The sequence below is a fragment of the Paramisgurnus dabryanus genome, chromosome 3, assembly GCF_030506205.2.
Source record: "Paramisgurnus dabryanus chromosome 3, PD_genome_1.1, whole genome shotgun sequence".
NCBI classification, from domain to species: domain Eukaryota; kingdom Metazoa; phylum Chordata; class Actinopteri; order Cypriniformes; family Cobitidae; genus Paramisgurnus; species Paramisgurnus dabryanus.
The window spans coordinates 17,470,029-17,491,942 of NC_133339.1; the positions used below are offsets into that span (position 1 = coordinate 17,470,029).

General features: G+C 40.2%; 2 protein-coding genes across 2 annotated transcripts in view; one reads left to right on the top strand and one right to left on the bottom strand.

Moving 5' to 3' along the window:
* LOC135733709 (cell adhesion molecule CEACAM5-like) overlaps positions 1–15,788 on the bottom strand; it is a 35,622-nt gene extending 19,834 nt beyond the window's left edge. The window contains exons 1-6 of the mRNA XM_073814112.1: positions 15,758–15,788; positions 14,782–14,817; positions 11,870–12,253; positions 6,417–6,692; positions 6,049–6,318; positions 5,573–5,842 (exon numbers count right to left, since the gene is read on the bottom strand). Coding sequence (XP_073670213.1) covers positions 5,573–5,842; positions 6,049–6,318; positions 6,417–6,692; positions 11,870–12,253; positions 14,782–14,817; positions 15,758–15,788 — 1,267 coding nt within the window. The remainder of the gene's footprint in view (positions 1–5,572; positions 5,843–6,048; positions 6,319–6,416; positions 6,693–11,869; positions 12,254–14,781; positions 14,818–15,757) is intronic.
* A 2,760-nt stretch (positions 15,789–18,548) lies between these two features.
* Positions 18,549–21,849, top strand: mettl26 (methyltransferase like 26). Its single transcript, XM_065277976.2, has 7 exons — positions 18,549–18,687; positions 18,892–19,108; positions 19,713–19,875; positions 19,958–20,017; positions 20,132–20,199; positions 20,663–20,741; positions 21,052–21,849. Exons 1-7 carry the CDS (start codon positions 18,684–18,686, stop codon positions 21,106–21,108), a joined length of 648 nt encoding a protein of 215 aa, XP_065134048.2. The 5' UTR covers positions 18,549–18,683; the 3' UTR covers positions 21,109–21,849.
* Positions 21,850–21,914: the final 65 nt, after the last annotated feature.

Below are 21,914 nucleotides of genomic sequence, written 5' to 3' on the forward strand. Positions count from 1 at the left end.
GTTAAATTGGGGTTTGTTTTGTGGGGATGCTCTGTTGGGAGGGAGGGTTCGAGGGGTAACATGTTTAATCCTGATGACAGCAAAGCCACTGGTCTATTTCAATGACTTTTTGGACCTCTGATAAGATTTTATAACTTTCAGCTTTAAAGCTTTTCCACAGGTTGACCCAAACTTTAAAACCTGAACTTTAAATTATGCAAATCTATGAGTCTGACACCCTATATGCATTTGTTGCACATGTCATTTTGCACAATTGATCAAACTTTGAAGGAAGTTTTAAGAATCAACGTCCTTGACTAATTCTAGGCATAAGATAGGCTACCAAAAAAGACTCAATTTACAAGAAAAACAACATACTGATTCAGCAATATGTCTTATAAAATAGCTATAGAGATTCCCTAAGCTGGTCAGCAGTTAGTTAAAAAATACCTATAGTAAGGTCGTAGGTAATTTGCATAATCAAAATACATAATTTTAATAAACTATACAATAAGTTGTATCCAGTTATCTAGTTTACATATTGTAATGAGATGAGTGACATGGGTATACATACTTTAATACTTTGTTTCTAGACTTCTATTAAGTTTTTTCGATGTGGGCACAATTCTTACCTCTCTCATCTCTTAACTCTCATCTCTACAGTAATGTCAAATGATCCTGCGCGAATGCGCGTTCTTGAGGTTCTGAGTGAGATGCGGAGCTGCGTCTGAGCACATGGTGACAAAAACGATCAACGCGTCGTTTAAATAAGCGGTAAAAACCCGGTTTTGTCGTGGGTTCCTTGCACGCACCAGTGTGAAGCCTATAAATAAAAACACGTCAACAGGCTTGTTCGACTTCATGCGGCGCCGCAGCAATCGACTGCCGGGTGACGTCAAACTACCGCGAGAGTGAGCCGCGAAATGATATGGAGGAGTTTGCTTTTAAATCGCTCTCGCGGAACTTTGACGTCATTCGTCTGCCGGTTCTTGTGTAGAACAAGCCTATTCTCTTCTCGTCAGTTCACACGCCCCAGCGCAGCGCGTACACTGGCGCGGAGCAGAGCGAGACTATTGATGGATTTTAAACCCTGCATATGTATCCGAGTCCTGATCGGGAGGTAACGTCCGATTCCGATCGAGTCTGAAACCACGTGATCGGGGCCGATTTCCGATCACGTGATCGGATCGGGACATCCCTACTTATTATTGAACCAAATCGCTACAAACATAATATGTCAGATTACAAATTTCACATAGATGGCTGTACTGTGGTGCCATCTTCCACGGTTAGGAACTTAGGTGTGATGTTCGACAGCAACTTATCCTTTGATAGTCATATCGCCAACGTCTGCCGCACAGCATTCTTCCATCTTAGAAATATTTCAAAAATACCCCATATACTGTCTACATCTGACGCAGAGAAGCTTATTCATGCTTTTATGACCTCTAGAATAGACTATTGTAACTCGCTACTCGGGGGATGCCATTCAAATCAGGTCAACAAGCTTCAGCTAGTTCAAAACGCTTCTGCAAGGGTACTTACTCGATCTAAGAAGTATGACCACATAAGCCCAATTCTGGCATCTTTACACTGGCTACCAGTTAAATATCACTTACAATTTAAAATATCACTTATCACCTACAAAGCTTTAAATGGCTTAGCACCCTCATATCTTAGAGAATTACTATCAGAATACAATCCATCACGCACACTACGGTCGCAAAATTCTGGCCTATTGATTATCCCTAGACTATCAAAAGTGTCTAAAAGTGGAAGATTCTTTTCCTACTTAGCCCCTAAGCTCTGGAATGATTTACCAACCGATGTCCGAGAATCAGACACAGTTGATCATTTTAAATCTAGACTTAAAACTTTTCTCTTCAACAAAGCATTCGCATAACTTGTTTAGTAAAGGTACTTAACTCGCAATACAGGGCTCGAAATTGCGACTATTTTGGTCGCATATGCGACCGAAATTTAATCTGTGCGACCTTAAAATATATTTGGGAGCATTTGTGCGTCTGCCCTTTTTGTTGTGACTTGATTTAGATTGTGATGCTGCGTGCTGCTGTCCCAGGTTCAGTGTTCTCTCCAACGTTACATAACCAATCAAATTTCACCATTAAGTTCTTACGTTTTAATGAAGACCGCAGATTGGCTAATATGAGCGTCAGTCATTCCTTGTTGCCGTGCTACGTTGGTACGTGAAGCGCGAAAATGTGAAAGACGAACCACGAGCGTGACGAGAACGAGAGGATTACAGCCAATGTTACTACTGTAATTAATGACGACGATCCGGATTCAATTGCGACTCCACCACTGGAAAATAAGACTTGACGTTAAACCTTTCGGAGAGAGTGGTTTAAAGATTTCGAGTGTCTCCGCTATGAGAATGGCTCGATGTAATTTACTGTGTTTACTGTAAATCCTGTAAAACGGCGTTGGTGGCGGAATCAAAGCATTTTAAGCGCCAGACCTTGCTTAAACATGGCGAAAGTGCCAAAAACACAAGTAGTGTCATGATAAATGTGTTCATTATTGATGGAGACACTGACCTGTCTGTCAAAGAGTGTTTGATATGTGCGCATGCACTGGTGAAGGGACATCCGACAAACACCCTTGTGGTCCATGTTGATGTGGAACACGACAATGATGGTATGTTTTTATAGTATTTTTTAAAACATTGCCTATTTAGTAGTAATAGCATCCTGGTAATGCAGTTAAAATACCAATATATATATATATTAGCCTTCTATTTTAAGGTCAGTTTTGTAATGTCCCAGTTAATCAGTGTTTTACGTGTTTGCTAGATTTCCTATGGTAATCTTAATCATTTTACCTGTAATTGTTAAATTATTATTGCTATACTATTTCAACAGCATTTGGGTATTAATTTTGGAATCTATGCAGCAAAAAATAAAATAAATAGAAGACCAAATTTTAAATGCTGGGTATGGTGGCGTTTTATTTTTAATAAAATCTAGTAACATATACATTGTAGTTTTGGTGCCTTTAAATTTTTGGATGGATGCGCCTAAATTCTTGCTGGTGCTCCTAACTCTTTAAAGTTGGGAGCACCAGTGCTACCAAATAAAAAAGTTAATTTTGAGCCCTGCAATAGTTGTTTTTACGGAACAAAGCACTCACGGTCATAACACAGACCAACCAAATAAATAAATAAAAACCTTTTCTGCATGAACACTTAAAATGAATTGCATTAAATAGTTTGCCACCGTTTGCCACTGAACCTCCATTAACGACGACAGTGGGGCTTCCGGCCTTAGTCAAACGGTTTGGCACGTATGGTTGGGTTGCGATTTTGGTGCTTTTGTGTGTCTTGTGAATAGTATGCCATACCGACCTATTTGCCACTGAACCTGCATTAACGACGACAGTGGGGCCTCCAGCCTTAGTCAAACAGGTTGGCACGTATGGTCGGGTTACGTTTTTGGCGCTATCATAAGTCTTGTGAATAGTATGCCATACATACCCGTTTGCCACTGAACCTGCATTAACGACGACAGTGGGGCCTCCAGCCTTAGTCAAACGGGTTGGTATGTATGGTCGGGTTGCGTTTTTCACGCTTTCGTGTGTCTTGTGAATAGTATGCCATACAGACCCGTTTGCCACTGAACCTGCATTAACGACGACAGTGGGGCCTCCAGCCTTAGTCAAACGGGTTGGTATGTATGGTCGGGTTGCGTTTTTCGCGCTTTCGTGTGTCTTGTGAATAGTATGCCATACATACCCGTTTGCCACTGAACCTGCATTAACGACGACAGTGGGGCTTCCGGCCTTAGTCAAACGGGTTAGCACGTATGGTCGGGTTGCGATGTTTTGGCGTTTTCTCGTGGTCCTGTAAATGGTATACAATACAGACCCGTTTGCCACTGAACCTGCATTAACGACGACAGTGGGGCTTTAGGCCTTAGTCAAACGGGTCGTCAGGTTTCATTTTCTCTTAAAGATCGGAAGGTGAACCTTATTTACCATATATACCCTCGCATTGGGCCCCCAATTTGCTAAATCCTCAACTGTGGATAATATAATTATGCAGCAATAGTTAGTCTGTCTGGAACTAAGCTGAGTTAAACCACATCACTGTGTGACACTTCAATACATATGAACAGCCGCTACGCTAATACGATTTAGTTTTTTTCTCCCTGTCTCGTCCTCGACCCTAGGACAACGAGACAAACAGACCCAGTCCCGGTAGATGTGAAAGTCGGCACACCTCTGATCTACTGGCTGTCCTTCAACGTGATGCCCAGCTGATGCCTGACCAACGATCACCGGCAGAACCCGCTTAATCTCCGCTAATCTCCTTATCCGTTCTCCCAAGGGTTTTTCCCTCCTAGGACTTATTTTTCCTCGGAAAAAAGCCCAGGGTTTTTTTTTCTCCTAGGGGGTTTTTCACCCCGGGGAGGCAGCCTTTTTGGGCTTTACTTAGCTTCCTCTTCTATACGTTGCTTTAGTAATACGTTCACCTATAATATTGAGTCATAGCCGCAGCAAATTTAACTGCTTATGCTATCATGTATTTTGTTGTGCTATCTGTCGTTTTTCTGTGCTTTTCACTGCTTCTATTTATGTAAAGCTGCTTTGAAACAATTGACTTTTGTGAAAAGCGCTATATAAATAAAATTGAATTGAATTGAATTATGGTGATACTGTGATGATATGGCATATAGACCCGTTTGCCACTGAACCTGCATGAACGACGACAGTGGGGCTTCAGGCCTTAGTCAAACGGGTCGACATGTTTCATTTTCTTTTAAAGATTGGAAGGTGACCCTTAGTTACCATAGATACCTTTGCATTGGGCCCCCAATTTGCTAAATCCTCAACTGTGGGTAAGATAGTTATGCCGCAATAGTTAGCCTATCTGGAACCAAGCTGATCTAAACCACATCACTGTGTGACACTTGCATTACATGTGAACAGCCCCTACGCTAATAGGATATTGTTTCTCTCTCCCTGTCTCGTCCTCGACCCGGAGGACAATGAGACAAACAGATCCAGTTTCGGTAAATGTGAAAGACGGCACACCTCTGATCTACTGGCCTTCCTTCAACGTGATGCCCAGCTACTGCCTGACCAACGACCACCGGCAGAACCCGCTTAATCTCCGCTTAATCTCCTTATCCGTTTACATGTGTGTGTGTATATATATATATATATATATATATATATATATATATATATATAATCTCCCAAGGGAGTCCCTCCTAGGACTTTTTTTATTTCCCCGGCTACAAAGCCTGGGTTTTTTTTCTCCTAGGGGTTTTTTTAACCCGGGGAGGCAGCCTTCTTGGGCTTAACTTAGCAAACTCTTCTATACGTTACATTAGTAATACGCTCGCTTATAATGTTGATTCATAGCCGCAGCAAATTTAGCTGCTTATGCTATCGTGTATTATGTTGTGCTATCTGACGATTTTCTGTGCTTTTCACTGCTTCTATTTATGTAAAGCTGCTTTGAAACAATAACCAATTGTGAAAAGCGCTATATAAATAAAATTGAATTGAATTAGAAATTGAATTGATACAATTATTATGATTGGTGATCAATACAGATAAACAGACTCACCTGATACTGTCAGTGTAACTGCATTACTGATGTGTGAGGACCATGATCCTCTGATTTCATTTCCTCTACAGGTGTATTTACCTGTGTGAGACTCAGTAACAGATCTGATTGTGTAATACTGAAGTTTATTCTGCTGGATCACTGAATCTTTATACCAGCTGTACTGCCAGCTGCTGACTCCTCCTCCATTGATGACACATCTGAGATTGACAGTTTCTCCTCTGAATACATGATTATCAGGCAAAACAGACACTTGGGGTGTTGGTCTTTCTGTACAATGACAAATAGTTTACACTGTAAATAATATCAAATATTGACCTGCATTTTTATATGAACTCAGATTGCAAAACAAACATGTTGTATCAGATTGCAGGTTTTTTATCAATAATTGTAACTACTCCTGATTCAGTGTTTAATTGTGATATGTTTATTGTAATCTCAGCACAAAGTGTATTACGTGAGTATAAAGGCCATACCCTGTATTGTCACTGTTATTGGTTGACTGTATTGTGTGTAAACCTGAGGGTTTTCTCTTCTTCTGGCTCTGCACTTGTACTCTCCTCCATCAGAGACTTGCACAGATCTGATTGTTTTAGTTCCTGTAGTTTCAGTGGATTCAGTGTTTGAAGGGTTTATGAAGATAAACTCCCATCCAGTGGACTGACAAACCTTACAGATCAGAGTAACTTTGTCTCCAATGAACACGGGCGTCTGTGGTTGCACATTCAGAGTTGGTCGGGGAATATCTGTCAGTATAAAACAAATAAAATCATCTTTAAACAAATCTTACATCATGTATCAAATGTTACAGTATGTTGTGAATAAAAATAATAAACAGACTTACCTGATACTGTCAGTGTAACTTCATTACTGATGTGTGAGTATCGTGATCCTCTGGTCTCTGTTCCTCTACAGGCGTATTTACCTGCGTCAGACTCAGTAACAGATCTGATTGTGATTGAATTCTGGAGTTTACTGACAGTGGATGACGGTGAATCTTTATACCAGCTGTACTGCCAGCTGCTGACTCCTCCTCCATTGATGACACATGTGAGAGTAACAGTTTCTCCAATGATTACATCTTCACCAGGCCAAACAGACACTCGGGGTGTTGGTCTATCTGTACAATGACAAACAATTCACACTGTAAATAATGTCCTGCATAAATGTGTTCACATCACCTCATGAAGTTAAAAAGTGTGTTCGACTTCATGCAGCACCACAAGAACTGACCGGCAGATGACATCAAAATACTTGGTGTGTCCCTACCCTTTAGATGTCATTTGCCGATCTGTTTGCACACTTCTGGATGAAGTCGATCACACCTTACACAAATCGTGTGGAAGACTTTATTTAGAAACACATAAGGCAAGGCAAGTTAAAGGATAATTCCGGTATTTAACACTTTGAGTCTCATTTCTGGTTTGTTTTGGATGAACTACAGTGATGGACACTGAAATTTTGACAATGGGTCGTGTCTTGACTTTTTGACTCGTTTAGAAGCGTCTCTTGACTGCTTCAGAATGGAAGTCAAGGGCCATGCACAAACATGTCATCAAGGTTGTTTTCACATATGTTGGTGCGCACCGTGGTGCGACCTCGGAGCGCACCAAAATACATTGTATCATTTTTCAGTTAGTGCGGTCCGTGTACACAAGGCTAAACAAAGGCTATCCGCTGTGAGTATACATTTGGTGTGGAGCAACTTGCAGAAATTAATCTGTGTAATCGTTGGAAACCTCCAGGGGAAGGAGGGCGGCCCTACCCCTAAAACAGCGTGGTGGGCGAGCCGTTAGAAGCGTCAATCCAAGCAGCCACAGCATCGAAACACTATTCTGGTCGTATTTCCATCGCCCTTATTTCAGCCCAAGTGAAGTGGAGGACGCCGGGCGTTTCCTTTGTTGTGTACACTTATAGTGTGGTGAGTGAGACTTTGCAATTAATAAGCTTTTCACGTTGGAGTGGTGCTGTGTATTTGCTGTGGGTTGCTGTGTGTCTTGTCAGACGAAGCCCCGCATCATCCATTTTTTTACTGGGCAGAGGACGGAGAGGCTAACGACCTCAGAATTTACCGCTACCATATGCAGTGTGCTGTTTTGGAGTGTGAAGGGACGCAGATCAAGAGCTGTCAGTGACTGTGAGTACAATATTGGAAATATTCGTGGTGCAAACTTACCTGTGTCTGTCTTGTCGCAGAGTCAGAGGCGAAAGGGTCCGCCGCCCCCGCGGTCTCTACAAAGGGGCGCCCCTGTCCAGGATTCGATCGCCCTACGGGCAGTGGAGATAGGGCAGCGCTCGACCCGGTGAGGTGGTGTGTGACCTTCGCCCCTCTGCTGACCTACGGAGGAAACTATACCTACCCAGAGAGCTGTAAACAGCAGAGTCGGTGTGCAATACTCGAAGTCCAAGTAACAGTTGTTTTTGTGTCCTAGCGACCACCTGTGGAGAGAAAGGAGAACGAGAGTGAATAATTGGAGAACAGACTGTGTAACGTGCTACCTACCCAGAGAGCTGTAAACAGCAGAGCCGGTGAGAAATACTCGAAGTCCAAGTAACAGTGTTTTTGCGTCCTAGTGGCCACCTGTGGAGAGAAAGGAGAACGAAAGTGAATAATTGGAGAACAGACTGTGTAACGTGATCCCTACCCAGAGAGCTGTAAACAGCAGAGCCGGTGAGAAATACTCGAAGTCCAAGTAACAGTGTTTTTGTGTCCTAGCGACCACCTGTGGAGAGAAAGAAGAACGAGAATGAACATTAGGAGAATGGACTGTGTGGAGATCCAGTTGGTGGTGAAGGCGGAGAGCCTAGAGTGGCCATTATTTTAAGTTCCCCGTTTTCCCTTCCCTATTTATCTTTTTTTAAGTAAATTAAATAAAGTACATTTTTAATTTATGCTTACCTTGTGTGTCTGGTCATTGGGGTGGCTTTGGGAATCTCCTCGAGGTGGAGAAAGGGGCGTGACCTTATTTACATCTGGGTCCACCCCTACCTGTGACAGATTTGGCGTAGTCGGCAGTCCACCTCGGGTTGAGACCAAGGTCCCCCAATGGCCTACCACATTTTTTTAAAGAAAAGCTCCCATCAACGCTCTATCAGTCCCCAAACAACGCGTTCTCGGGACGAGAACGGATTGGCGGGGGAGGATGTCACAAGGTGACGATCTTTCTAAGGGCGGAACCAAAGTTAGGGAAGTTTTGGTTCCGCCCGGAAGGTTTCCCCACCGGGCCACATACGAAGACGGACCTTTTTACTTCCTGGTTTCCAGGGAAATGCTATCAGGGCTTTACGAGCCACAGGTGTGAAGCATCAATGAAACGAAGTGTGATTGGAGGTTGCGGGAAGATGAAGCATTTAAATAGCCTGTGGGAACACAAAGAAGAGCGATTCACACGAGCGCGATGGACACGTGAAGTGATTGACACGGGGAAAGCTCCTTTGCCGAAGGCAGGAAAGAGACACGCACCCTTTGAAGAGCCCGAAGGCTCTGTTGATCCGGGCTGCGCTAGGAGCGCGCGGAAAGAAGACGGAGCCACAGGAGGTGAAAGAAGGGCGAGCTGTGGATCTCTTAAAGGAGCACCCCGTGTGCTTTTTGGAGAAGTCGTAGTGTGTGCTGAGGAACGGAGCTGTGCTCATTGCTAGACGAGGTGGCTGTCTATATTTCTCTCTCCATCTCTCTCTCTCTCGTTGTAGTCTGCGGTGGACCTGCTGGAGTGAAAGGAAAATCCTATGGGTAGAAGGAACCTTGGTCTAAACAGCACTTTTGAAGGAGTAAAGCAGGAAGATAATCGACCTTGTTGTACAACGTAAACAAAGGCTATCCGCTGTGAGTATACATTTGGTGTGGAGCAACTTGCAGAAATTAATCTGTGTAATCGTTGGAAACCTCCAGGGGAAGGAGGGCGGCCCTACCCCTAAAACAGCGTGGTGGGCGAGCCGTTAGAAGCGTCAATCCAAGCAGCCACAGCATCGAAACACTATTCTGGTCGTATTTCCATCGCCCTTATTTCAGCCCAAGTGAAGTGGAGGACGCCGGGCGTTTCCTTTGTTGTGTACACTTATAGTGTGGTGAGTGAGACTTTGCAATTAATAAGCTTTTCACGTTGGAGTGGTGCTGTGTATTTGCTGTGGGTTGCTGTGTGTCTTGTCAGACGAAGCCCCGCATCATCCATTTTTTTACTGGGCAGAGGACGGAGAGGCTAACGACCTCAGAATTTACCGCTACCATACGCAGTGTGCTGTTTTGGAGTGTGAAGGGACGCAGATCAAGAGCTGTCAGTGACTGTGAGTACAATATTGGAAATATTCGTGGTGCAAACTTACCTGTGTCTGTCTTGTCGCAGAGTCAGAGGCGAAAGGGTCCGCCGCCCCCGCGGTCTCTACAAAGGGGCGCCCCTGTCCAGGATTCGATCGCCCTACGGGCAGTGGAGATAGGGCAGCGCTCGACCCGGTGAGGTGGTGTGTGACCTTCGCCCCTCTGCTGACCTACGGAGGAAACTATACCTACCCAGAGAGCTGTAAACAGCAGAGTCGGTGAGCAATACTCGAAGTCCAAGTAACAGTTGTTTTTGTGTCCTAGCGACCACCTGTGGAGAGAAAGGAGAACGAGAGTGAATAATTGGAGAACAGACTGTGTAACGTGCTACCTACCCAGTGAGCTGTAAACAGCAGAGCCGGTGAGAAATACTCGAAGTCCAAGTAACAGTGTTTTTGCGTCCTAGTGGCCACCTGTGGAGAGAAAGGAGAACGAAAGTGAATAATTGGAGAACAGACTGTGTAACGTGATCCCTACCCAGAGAGCTGTAAACAGCAGAGCCGGTGAGAAATACTCGAAGTCCAAGTAACAGTGTTTTTGTGTCCTAGCGACCACCTGTGGAGAGAAAGAAGAACGAGAATGAACATTAGGAGAATGGACTGTGTGGAGATCCAGTTGGTGGTGAAGGAGGAGAGCCTAGAGTGGCCATTATTTTAAGTTCCCCGTTTTCCCTTCCCTATTTATCTTTTTTTAAGTAAATTAAATAAAGTACATTTTTAATTTATGCTTACCTTGTGTGTCTGGTCATTGGGGTGGCTTTGGGAATCTCCTCGAGGTGGAGAAAGGGGCGTGACCTTATTTACATCTGGGTCCACCCCTACCTGTGACATTCACATATATATATTTTTTACTTTACTCGAAATGCCGCACCGTACACCATGTGACAACGGTCAGCGCGGTCATTGGTCTCTGACAGCTCTTACCGTCTCATGACCACCCCCACGTTTCCACGACAATCAGCCTGACAGGGAGAGCGCAGCTATCAAGATGTGGAGATAAACGATGCATGTCTTTGCGAAGTTTCTTTGCTTTAACGCGAAATTGCGTAGCTGTTCTATTAAAGCCTTTCTCACGGAGCCGTTTGCTAAAAAGCCCGTAATGTCACTATTTGTGTGTGGAGGACAGCTATGCATTTATAAAATCATCAGCTCAAATGTATAGGAGACCGCGAATCTCTATGCAACGGACCAGGATTGGCTTGTTTGTTGTTAACAACAACTTCCGTTGTTAACAAGGGAGAACTTCCTGTATTTGGTTCGGCCCGAGGTCCAGCAGTGTTCACACCACAGGTGGGTCACCCCAGAGTTCGGCAACAGCCGCTCCGAGACCACCTGTTTAGAGCGGTCTCGGAGCGGCCGTTTAGTGCGCACCCGAGTGCGGCTGTTGTGTTCACACTGACCCAAACGAACCGTACTCGGAGCGACACGTCATTTGGGCCGACCTAAACAGTGTATATGTGAAAACACCCTAAAACAACACTTAACGTTCATTTTCAAAACTGTGCTACTCACCGAGTGGAGACAAACAATAAAATTACAATAAAAATCAAAGATACATGATAATAATTGAAAGAAAATAAATGTGATTTAAATTTAAAAAAATTAAAATGTGTTAAAGAATAAAACAGGAATAAAAGTGTCTTGAATTAAAAGTGCAGTCAGTGTAAACCACTTAGCAGCAGAGTTAAACAGATGTGTTTTTAATCTAGATTTACTGTTACAAGGTCAACCATGCCTTTTTTCTTTGCTTAATATTTCTACCAATTCCTTAGTAATAGTTGCTCTCAGCAGCTTTTTGAATAGATTTTGAAGATAACTACCAGTTAATGTAAAAAGTTTAGGAAACACTATTCTATAAAAACAGTTACTTGATCACACAATGCGCCTGCTGTATCAGATTAGGTTTTATCCTCTATAAGTTTAATTGGCACTCATTTACTGTCTTACAAAATAATGTGTCAGAACAAAGTGAGTAAAAATACTTACCGTGTACTGTCACTATTACTGGTTCACTGTATTGTGTGTAAAATGGTGGGTTTCTAATTATGACTCCACACAAGTACTGTCCTCCGTCAGAGACTTGCACAGATGGGATTGGTATAGTTACTGTAGGTTCATAGTATGCATGGTATGGAGGGTATGCAGGGTATAGTGGGAATGCAGGGTATGGAGGGTATGCAGGGTATGAAGGGAATGCAGGGTATGGAGGGAATGCAGGGTATGGAAGGTATTCAGGGTATGAAGGGTATTCAGGTCTGGAAAAAACAAACTCCCATCCAGTGTACCAAGTGTGCACCACACAGGTCAGTGTAACTGTGTCTCCAATGAACACAGACGTCTGTGGATGCACAGTCAGAATTGGTTTTATATCTGTCAATATAAAATCATTTGTTAGTTGTAAAAGTATTTCAACAAGACTGTGTTGTTCTGGTAAAGCATTGATGCAGTTCATTTTACAGACAATGAAAGAAAAAACCGTCCTAATGGGTCATTCTTCAATTGGGGTGGCAAGTGGTGTCACTTTTCTTTACAACAGTTAAAATAAGCATTACTGTAAATACCAATAAATTATTAAATGTTTCCACATTTGTATTCTGTAGGATAAACACAATTCTTGCACTATTAACTATTTATTTTTTGTTTAAGATGTAAATGTATTTGTTTGTTTACTCATTATTTTATGCATGTACCCACCATACCTCATGGATTGTTATTGCAACAATATACAATTTTTAACACAGATTAAGTGGTTATATTGTGATAGATTTTATTTAACATGTATCATTTTATTAAAATGTTTCAAAATATATATTTTGTAATATTTAAGCAAAAATTGTGTACCTTAGGGTCGTTGCTAGACATAAAGCTCTACTGGGGCATAGGCCCCCCTGCTGTGTGCAAGACGTGTGCAACATTTCTATACATTTTCCTTTGCTTAACCCACTATTCCTACACTGCAACACGTACTGGGAAAGATAAACATGTATTTAAAAATCGCGTTACGTCGCCTAGACTTTTGGATGTGGCTGTGGATGTGGATTTACATTAATATAGTAATTTAGTCATTTAGCAGACGCTTTTGTCTAAAGCGTCCAAATGAGGTAAACAATAGAAGCAATTATAGTACCCTCCAGAGAAGGTACGCGATAATGTTTTTTTCCCTTTTTGAGATGGCACCACAAGCCATCGCTCGGTGACAGAGCGCAGGGATCGAGAGGGCACATAAGGCTCTATAAGCAAGTAAAAAGGCCACGAGCAGAGCTTTAAATTTGATGTGAGCTGCTATATAAAGCCAGTGTAACTTGACAAAGAGAGAGTGACATGCGCCCTCTTTGGCTCATTGAAGACCACTCCTGCCGCTGCATTCTAAATCATCTGTAGGGGTTTGGTTGTGCAGGCTGGAAGTCTGGCCATGCTCATTAAGGAAAGTCTAATTTTCCTTATATTGTAGTGGTTGAATCTTCAAGAGCGGGCGGTGCTGGCAACATGCTCCGCAATCAGTTCTGTCTTCGCAAGGTTAAGCTGGAGATGATGATACTTCATCCAAAGTGTGATGTCCCTCAGGCATGCTGAGATGCGGGCAGAAACTGAGGGATAATCAGGGTGGAACGACAAGTGGAGTTGAGTGTCATCCACACAGCAGTGGTAGGAGAAGCCATGTTTTCGAATGACAGAACCCAGGGATGTCATTTAAATTGAGAAGAGCAGTGGTCCCAGCACAGAGCCTTGAGGTACCCCGGTATCGAGACGTTGGGGTTCGGAGACAGTACCTCTCCAGGATACCCTAAATGACCTACCTGAGAGGTATGACTTGAACCATAGAAGCGCTGTGTAAGAGACACCCATAGCCATGAGGGTCGAAAGGAGTATGTGGTGATTGACCAAGTCAATTTGTGCATTTGTGCATGCACGTGTCAGTGTGACTGCTGCGCCTCTTTTACAATTGGGTAACTACATTGCATATAGATCAGTTTTTGCCACGATTATCTTTGTAAATTAGTTAACTGCTAAAATGTAAACTTGAGAATTACACCGGGGCACAAAAGAATTAAACTAGGGCTTCAAAGGGGTCTAGTGTTGCCCCTGGTGTACACCAAATTCATATCTGTGGTGTTACAACAATAGATGTCGCCCCTTTAAGAAAAGGGGGAAATCTATTTGGACTATTTCCTGTGTGTAGAGGTCATTGCAGGTAAGTGCATTCTTTCTTATTAATTTTCTTTAAGTTAGCTACATTTCTGACAATTTCATGTGTTGCACTTTATTAGTGTCTGTGGTGGTATGTTTATAACTTCTGAATTTTAAATATTTTTATCAAAATTTTTATAAAAACATACTTATTAATAAATGTCCCCGATCTGAAAAATCTTCATGATGACAGCCTTCATTTTAGAAAAAGTTTCATTTGTCGGTGGTGTTACTGTCTTAATTACTTCAAATATTGGTAACACCACAGACATAAGTGGATGTTTCACCAGTTTTATTACATTTATAACATATTAAACTAATTTTAGATTCATAACAATACATTTTATTAAAAGAAAACAAATAAGCATTTTTACAATTTCTGCCTCTCATTTGCCACCCTAATTAAAGAATGACCCTAATGACTCCTAAGAATGATGGATGTAGTCTTTACAGCTGTTTTCTGATTTGTGTATGAATTTAAATAAACAAATTGTGTTTTCTTGCTACATTACATTGAAATAAAATAATAAAATCAAATAATCCACTATATGTAAAATATATGTCTACATCAAAACAAAATGTAATTGATGATGAAAATACAGAAAGCACATTTCTGCTTATAATTTGGCACTGAAATGTACTGAATGTTTTCTGTATATTATTCAAAGCAATAAAATATGTGATGTAATGAATGAATCAAATTGAATCACCTGCAGTATATTGAGAGTGGATGTTTGAAATCAGCACTGTAAAAACAAAGAGAAAAAAAAACGTATTGCAGTTTAAACATACAGCTGAACCATCTATATGGAAAAAAACATCAATTCATCATACTGTTTATGCATATGTAAATATTATTAGTGTTGGGCAGCAGCCTAAAAAAATTATACACAACACTTGCATTTGGTATTTTATGGTCGTATGATGGCTCATTTCTGCTGCAGATAATATTTTGACATGTCAATCGAAAAGGAATGACAGCTGTACAAATCTAAATCACAGGACTGACTCAACGCTCACACAGCATCAGAAACACAAAACTGAACAAACACACTTATGTCCCTCATTTACCTACACCACAACAGATTAAAGCGTAACTAAACCCCTGGTCAGAGGCTGACTCCACCCACTGCAATATTTGAAAAATGCAAGAAAAGTGGGCAGATCCCAACGGAGATAGAGGGGACGAACTAAGCTCGTATCAAGTGTGTGGTGAGATCGTAACAAGGGCGTGGTGAGCTTGAACCTGCTTACGTCACGAGTCATTTCTTGGACCCAACATCCAATAGGAAAATTCAACTGCAGTAGCCACCGTTCAACCTCAAGAGGGCAGCACTCAGACGTTTTTACACCATATATTGTAGTATTGAAACACTTTATATCCAAATGTCAAAAAACTTACTAAAATCAATGAACAGCACTAATAAAGCATCATTCTTACAGATCATTAACTAAAAAAAGTTGGTTTGGGGTTTAGTTACTCTTTAACAAACACACAACACAATACACTGACTCTCACACAAACATCATTCACTCATATATCATGAGATAAAGATTTAAACTTTTTAAAGAAAGCACCATAAAATGTTTTTGTAAAAATACAAGAGCAGTAAATGACTTGAACCTGTAAACAATGTGACAGTAATTGATGTGTAGTTAAATCCATAGAGAGAATATAATACTCACAGAGAACTAGAGGAAGAGAAATCAACTCCATACTGATCTACTGATGACCGAACATTAAACAATTCTGACTTCTGATGTCTTATAGCTTGTAATATGTCACGTCATGCAGTAGAGGAAGTTGTGAAAATTGTAGTAATGGAAATTGGAAGATGGAAATTGTGACACACTTTATACACAAATACATATAAAAGAAATATATCTATATTTGCCATAGAAGAACTATTTTTGTCTTAATTGTTCCCTTTTACATCTGAAGAACATTGCTGTTTCACATAAAGTACTTTCTAGTGGAAATAAAAGTTCTTTAGATCATAAAATGTACAAATGAAATGCTTCTTTTAAGAACCTTAAACAAACCATGGTTCTTCTGGCATCACTGTGAAGAACCTTAGCACCTTTTTTAAGCGTGGATGCTATGCTGTTTAAACAAAGGTTCTTAAGTGGCTCTGGGTGTTTGGTTCTGTGAAAAAAACTGTAAAGTTTCTCTGAACATTAGGTTCATTTTAGTGAAAAAAATATATAGATTATTCCATCAGAATCAGAATGAGGTTTATTCGCCAAGTGTGCACACACTTAAGGAATTTGTTGTGTTTTTTACAGGAGCGGGTACGTACATACAGTGAGGAAAATAAGTATGTATGATTTTTTAAACTATTTACGTATGATAAATGTATGATACAGCTGCAAATAAGTATTTGAACACCTGTCTATCAGCTAGAATTCTGACCCTCAAAGACCTGTTAGTCTGCCTTTAAAATGTCCACCTCCACTCCATTTATTATCCTAGATGCACCTGTTTGAGGTCATTAGCTGCATAAAGACACCTGTCCGCCACATACAATCAGTAAGAATCCAACTACTAACATAGCCAAGACCAAAGAGCTGTCCAAAGACACTAGAGACAAAATTGTACACCTCCACAAGGCTGGAAAGGGCTACGGGGAAATTGTCAAGCAGCTTGGTGAAAAAACGTCCACTGTTGGAGCAATCATTGGAAAATGGAAGAAGCTAAACATGACTGTCAATCTCCCTCAGACTGGGGCTCCATGCAAGATCTCACCTTGTGGGGCCTCAATGATCCTAAGAAAGGTGAGACATCAGCCCAGAACTACATAGGAGGAGCTGGTCAATGACCTGAAAAGAGCTGGCACGACTGTTTCCAAGGTTACAGTTGGTAATACACTAAGACATCATGGTTTGAAATCATGCATGGCACGGAAGGTTCCCCTGCTTAAACCAGCACATGTCCAGGCTCGTCTTAAATTTGCCAATGACCATTTGGATGATCCAGAGGAGTCATGGGAGAAAGTCATGTTGTCAGATGAGACCAAAATAGAACTTTTTGGTCATAATTCCACTAAACGTGTTTGGAGGAAGAAGAATGATGAGTACCATCCCAAGAACACCATCCCTACTGTGAACTTATTTGCAGTTGTATCAAGTAAGTTAACTTATTTGCAGCTGTATCATACAAATAAATAGTTTAAAAAATCATATATTGTGATTTCTGGAAGGTTTTTTTTAGATTATGTCTCTCTCACTCACAGTGGACATGCACCTACGATGATAATTTCAGACCCCTCCATGAATTCTAAGAACTTGCAAAATAGCATGGTGTTCAAATACTTATTGTACATATGAGGAGAAAGAGGAACATTTAAATTATTGAAGGAAAAATAAAGAGAAGTAAAACCAAAAACAGTTCTTGTGGCATCAAACCACGTCTGACACTTTAATGTCTTACGATGAGGATCATTGCACGCGATAATTCCATAAAGTCTATAAATGGTTTGATGGTTTGTGAAGAGATGATATCATTCAATAGAGGGAATTAAGGAAAGTACTGTGATTTACTAAGGATATAGAGGACTAAGTATTTTTAGATGCTTTTACATGAGATGCATCTTTAGTCTGAGAGACGCAGTCAATAGTCACGCCATCAATGTTTCAGGAACAATGAGAAGTGGATTGGTTTGAACTTTTCAACAATTGCTCTGGTCTTGAATGATATTTTAAAATCTAAGTTGGCCTAAAAGTCAATAACACCTGTGAGAAGTGCTACAGAAATCATGAGATAAAACTTCATAAGCTGACCGCACACTAAAACGATCTGGAGGATTCTTTGATAAACATTGCATGGAGAATGCCATGGTCATTTTGTGTCAAATCAACCACGTTACAGTAAAAGCTTCCCCAGTTAAATATTTTAATTTTGCTCATTTTTGAGAAGAAAGAAGTACTTAAATAAAGATGTTAAATGAATATTTACTGGGTAATCCACTGATTTGTAGAGTCAAAATTATAATTTTCACCTAAACTTTGCAGCCAAATTACAGGAGGTAAATGGCAGAATCTATTTAACTTTCTATTTGATATTGACTCCTGTTGTTGCATTACAAGCCAATGGTGACGTGTTCTTTTTTTTAAGTTTGCATGCCTGTGACTCAAAAAGTCTTAAAATATTTAATATCCTTTATCTTTCTGGGTGTGTTTTGTTTTTTTAAGCCCCTGTGTAGTACAATCCTAAAGATATGGAGGATTTTAATGTTTCTTCATTTGCAAATTGGAGAATGGTACCCATTTTCATTGGTCTAAAACGAAATGTGGGCCACTTTGCATCGCTGATACCTCTTGCTGATACTTAAAGAAGAATATCGGAAAAGACCCTTCCCAAAGTATTTGGATCTGGTTGTCTTTGAAATGTCTTTCAGATCCAAATAAAAGCAATTAAATGTGTGTGTGTGTGTGTGTGTGTGTGTGCGCGTGCGTGCGTGCGTTTTAGGTTGTAATACGCAAATAACGAATGGTGCCCTTCTTGTGCGTCCCTTTAAAAAAATCAGGAAGTTGAAGTTACACTGTTGCATTATGGGATGCGCAATTCATATTTACTACACAGCAATGACTGCTTTAAAACCAGCAAGACGGAATGAGTAGGGACTAGTTCATAATAATCAATACATACGTTTTGCGAACATTTTCTCCGTCGTAAAGTCTCGTGACTATGTGCTGCCTTCGTATGAATGCATGAAACCGTTTCGTTTAATTTGGAAACTTTGTGATCTGTTTTGCATCGCAGCAGTGTGCAGCTTTTAAAGGTCTTATTGGATATCAATTGATTTCGCTTCTGATTTCAGGAATTTGCAGCCTGGTGTGTAAAATGCTGCACGCGGCAGCTGCAGACAGAAACAAAGACCCGATCCTTTCTGTATTACAAAGCAGAGTGGCATCAGGCAGACATGTGAACGCATTAGAAATATCTTCAGGCACAGGTCAGCACGTCATTCACTTTGCCAAAGCATTGCCTAATGTTACATGGCAACCATCTGAAGTTGATGCACAGTCCATGTCGAGGTAAGTCTCCGTGTACTATGATTTGACTGTCTTGCAAAATACCAACAATGAAAATTTAACAATGGTTTCATAACAAAGAAACCATTGTTAAATACATCCTGTTACCACAAATCAACCGATGGTTTAATCACGGATATTGCAATAAGCTGATTAAAGTTGTAAGTGTGAAGGTTAAAATGCTTACAACTCCACATTTACTTGAAAACGTCTGTTGCATGTGATTTGTTTCAAAGTCCAGTGCTGTAAATGTAGAAGTTTCACACAGGACAGGTGCTGCGCAAAACTCTGTCACCAGATGGCGCCGTTCCTTAACTTTCACTACAATGAATGCATTGCTAAAGGCCAAGATACTGATGTTGATCAAACGTTTTGTATTTGAAAGCATTTATTTGTACTTATTTTGTGCTAAATAGAAACTAAATTGGAAACCATACCATGGCCACTACTTTACATTTATAGTCGAATTGTATATTTTCATAATATGTTTTAATTAAAAGTTATTTTAGGTCATTGATAAGTAAAGGGTTAAATTGTCCTGCTTACCTGCTACTGACTGCACTTAAATGTTCCATATTTTGACAGGTCATGCTTTGTTTTGTTGTAGTATAGAGGCTTATAGACAGCACACTGGGCTGCAGAATATAAAGCCACCCATCTATCTTGATGCCTCACAGAGTTGGGAGAACTGGAGCAGCATTCAACCTGAGTCATGTGACCTCATTGTGAATATCAACATGATGCACATCTCACCTCTGGCCTGCACAAAGGTATCATGCTTGCTTGCTTGCTTGCTTGCTTTCTCTCTTGGCCTATTTTAGCTGATATCAAATAATCAAACATGTTTTTCAGGGTTTGTTTTATGGCGTTGGAAAGATACTCAAGCCCCAAGGATTGCTTCTGACTTACGGGGTATTTGTGTTTTATTATCAAATTGCTGTATATATATACACATTGGTTTGTTTTTATATTCAATTCTGTTGTCTTAATCTCTTGTTTGCCTTGCTTCTGATATTTTCCTTGCAGCCGTATGCAGTCAACGGGTCGATTACACCACAGAGCAATGTTGACTTTGACCACAGCTTACGATCAAGGTTTGTGATAAAGGAAATCACTAGCAAAGTTTCAGCATTTGACCCTGGCTTTTTATTACCAAAGAAGATGATATGGATGCTAAAGCTTTTCTTTTATTAGCCTGAAAGGTTATTATAAGAATCAAATTGAGGTGTTTGCCCATAAGGGGCGGTTTCCAAGACAGGTCTTAAGTTTAGTCCAAGACTAAAATGCATGTTTGAGCTGTCTTTTTAAAAACTTTACATATATCAGTGCCATTACTTTGCCTCAAGATGCACATCGGTAATGTTGTGTAAGATGTGTTTGTAAAAAGTACTTAAATGTCATAATATAACTTAGGCTTAATCTAAATCCTGTCTGGGAAACCGCCCCTAAATGCATATGTATTGTTTGTCCTAAATAAATACAGGATTCCTTACTATTATTATCTTGTGACATGTTTTTTGTTGTCAATTATTAATCTTATAATTTTTTTTCTTACAGAAATCCAGATTGGGGTCTGAGAGATATAGCTATGTTGACAGTACTAGGCCAAGACAATGGATTGCGACTTGAGGAAATTGTAAGTTTTTTACCTAAATAACGTAGTGTAGTACATAAAACATTTTGCTTACATTTTATCCGTGTCCCATACTAGAATGCGTGTTTGAGCTGCCTTAATTTAAAAATATCTTGCACTGACGTATGCTCACACATATCAGTGCCATTGTTTTGTCTCAAGATGCACACCAGTATTGTTTTTAGTAAGGTATGTTTGTAAAAACTACTTAAATTCCTATTATATCTAAGTCCTGGATTAATCTAAACCCTGTCCGTGAAGCTGTCCCATAATGTACACATGTAAATGCATATGTTTTTTTCTGTTTTTGTAGGTTGATATGCCTGCCAACAACAAGTGCCTACTGTTTCGCAAGGACAGCGTGGTCTGATACAGGATCTTAATACAGTATCATAAGCAGTAGTATTCTGGACTGTTTTAACTGTCTTGTCATTAAAAATAATAGGAGGGATTCTCTTAAATTTGCTATTACAAAGTTCATTGAGTAAACTTGACAACAAGTTAGGTGGAGACATCATATTTATAGACATAATCCTAAAACAAAAGTAAATGGGAGTATCAGCATTGCACATGATGCACGTTTGTGAGGTTCTGGTTTGTTTACATTCCTGATTGCCATAACAATGATAAATAAATACTATATTTTTTGTCTTCCTTCTTAAATGATTTAAATATTTTGTCTATTAACAATGCTTGTGAACCCTGACCTATTCAAAAGAAAATAACAAAAGACTATTGATTTTCAATAAATGTAAAGGAAACAATGACGATGAGGTTGGACTGAATTCCAGTTCCTGATCTACAGAATAGTTTCATATTTACATTGCTAAAATACCATACAGTTTTACTGTAAACCTTATTTACATGTAAAGTATTTACATTTTATCAAACTGAGTAAGTAGCCTTCAAATTCATTAATTTAGATGTATATTTTATAACAATACTAAGTTTCTGTTAAAATATCTGATAATGTATTACTGTGGTGAATATAATTTCTATATTCAAAAATATTAATAAAAGTCATCAAAGCAACTGTGTGTATAAACTTTTTGTCTGACACTTGTGTTTAACTAGTAAAAGGTTTTTATGTGTTGCTGTTACAAGCTAAATTACTCTTATCAATAAAGTATGCAAGCCTATCAATGTAACTAGTAATTGTATCTCCCTTTTGAACTC

Bases quoted from the DNA above. Each gene is read 5' to 3' on its own strand.
- mettl26 (XM_065277976.2), top strand. The intron at 19,109-19,712 runs GTAAGTCTCCGT...GTTTTGTTGTAG, and splicing joins GATGCACAGTCCATGTCGAG to TATAGAGGCTTATAGACAGC. The intron at 20,018-20,131 runs GTATTTGTGTTT...TTTTCCTTGCAG, and splicing joins GATTGCTTCTGACTTACGGG to CCGTATGCAGTCAACGGGTC.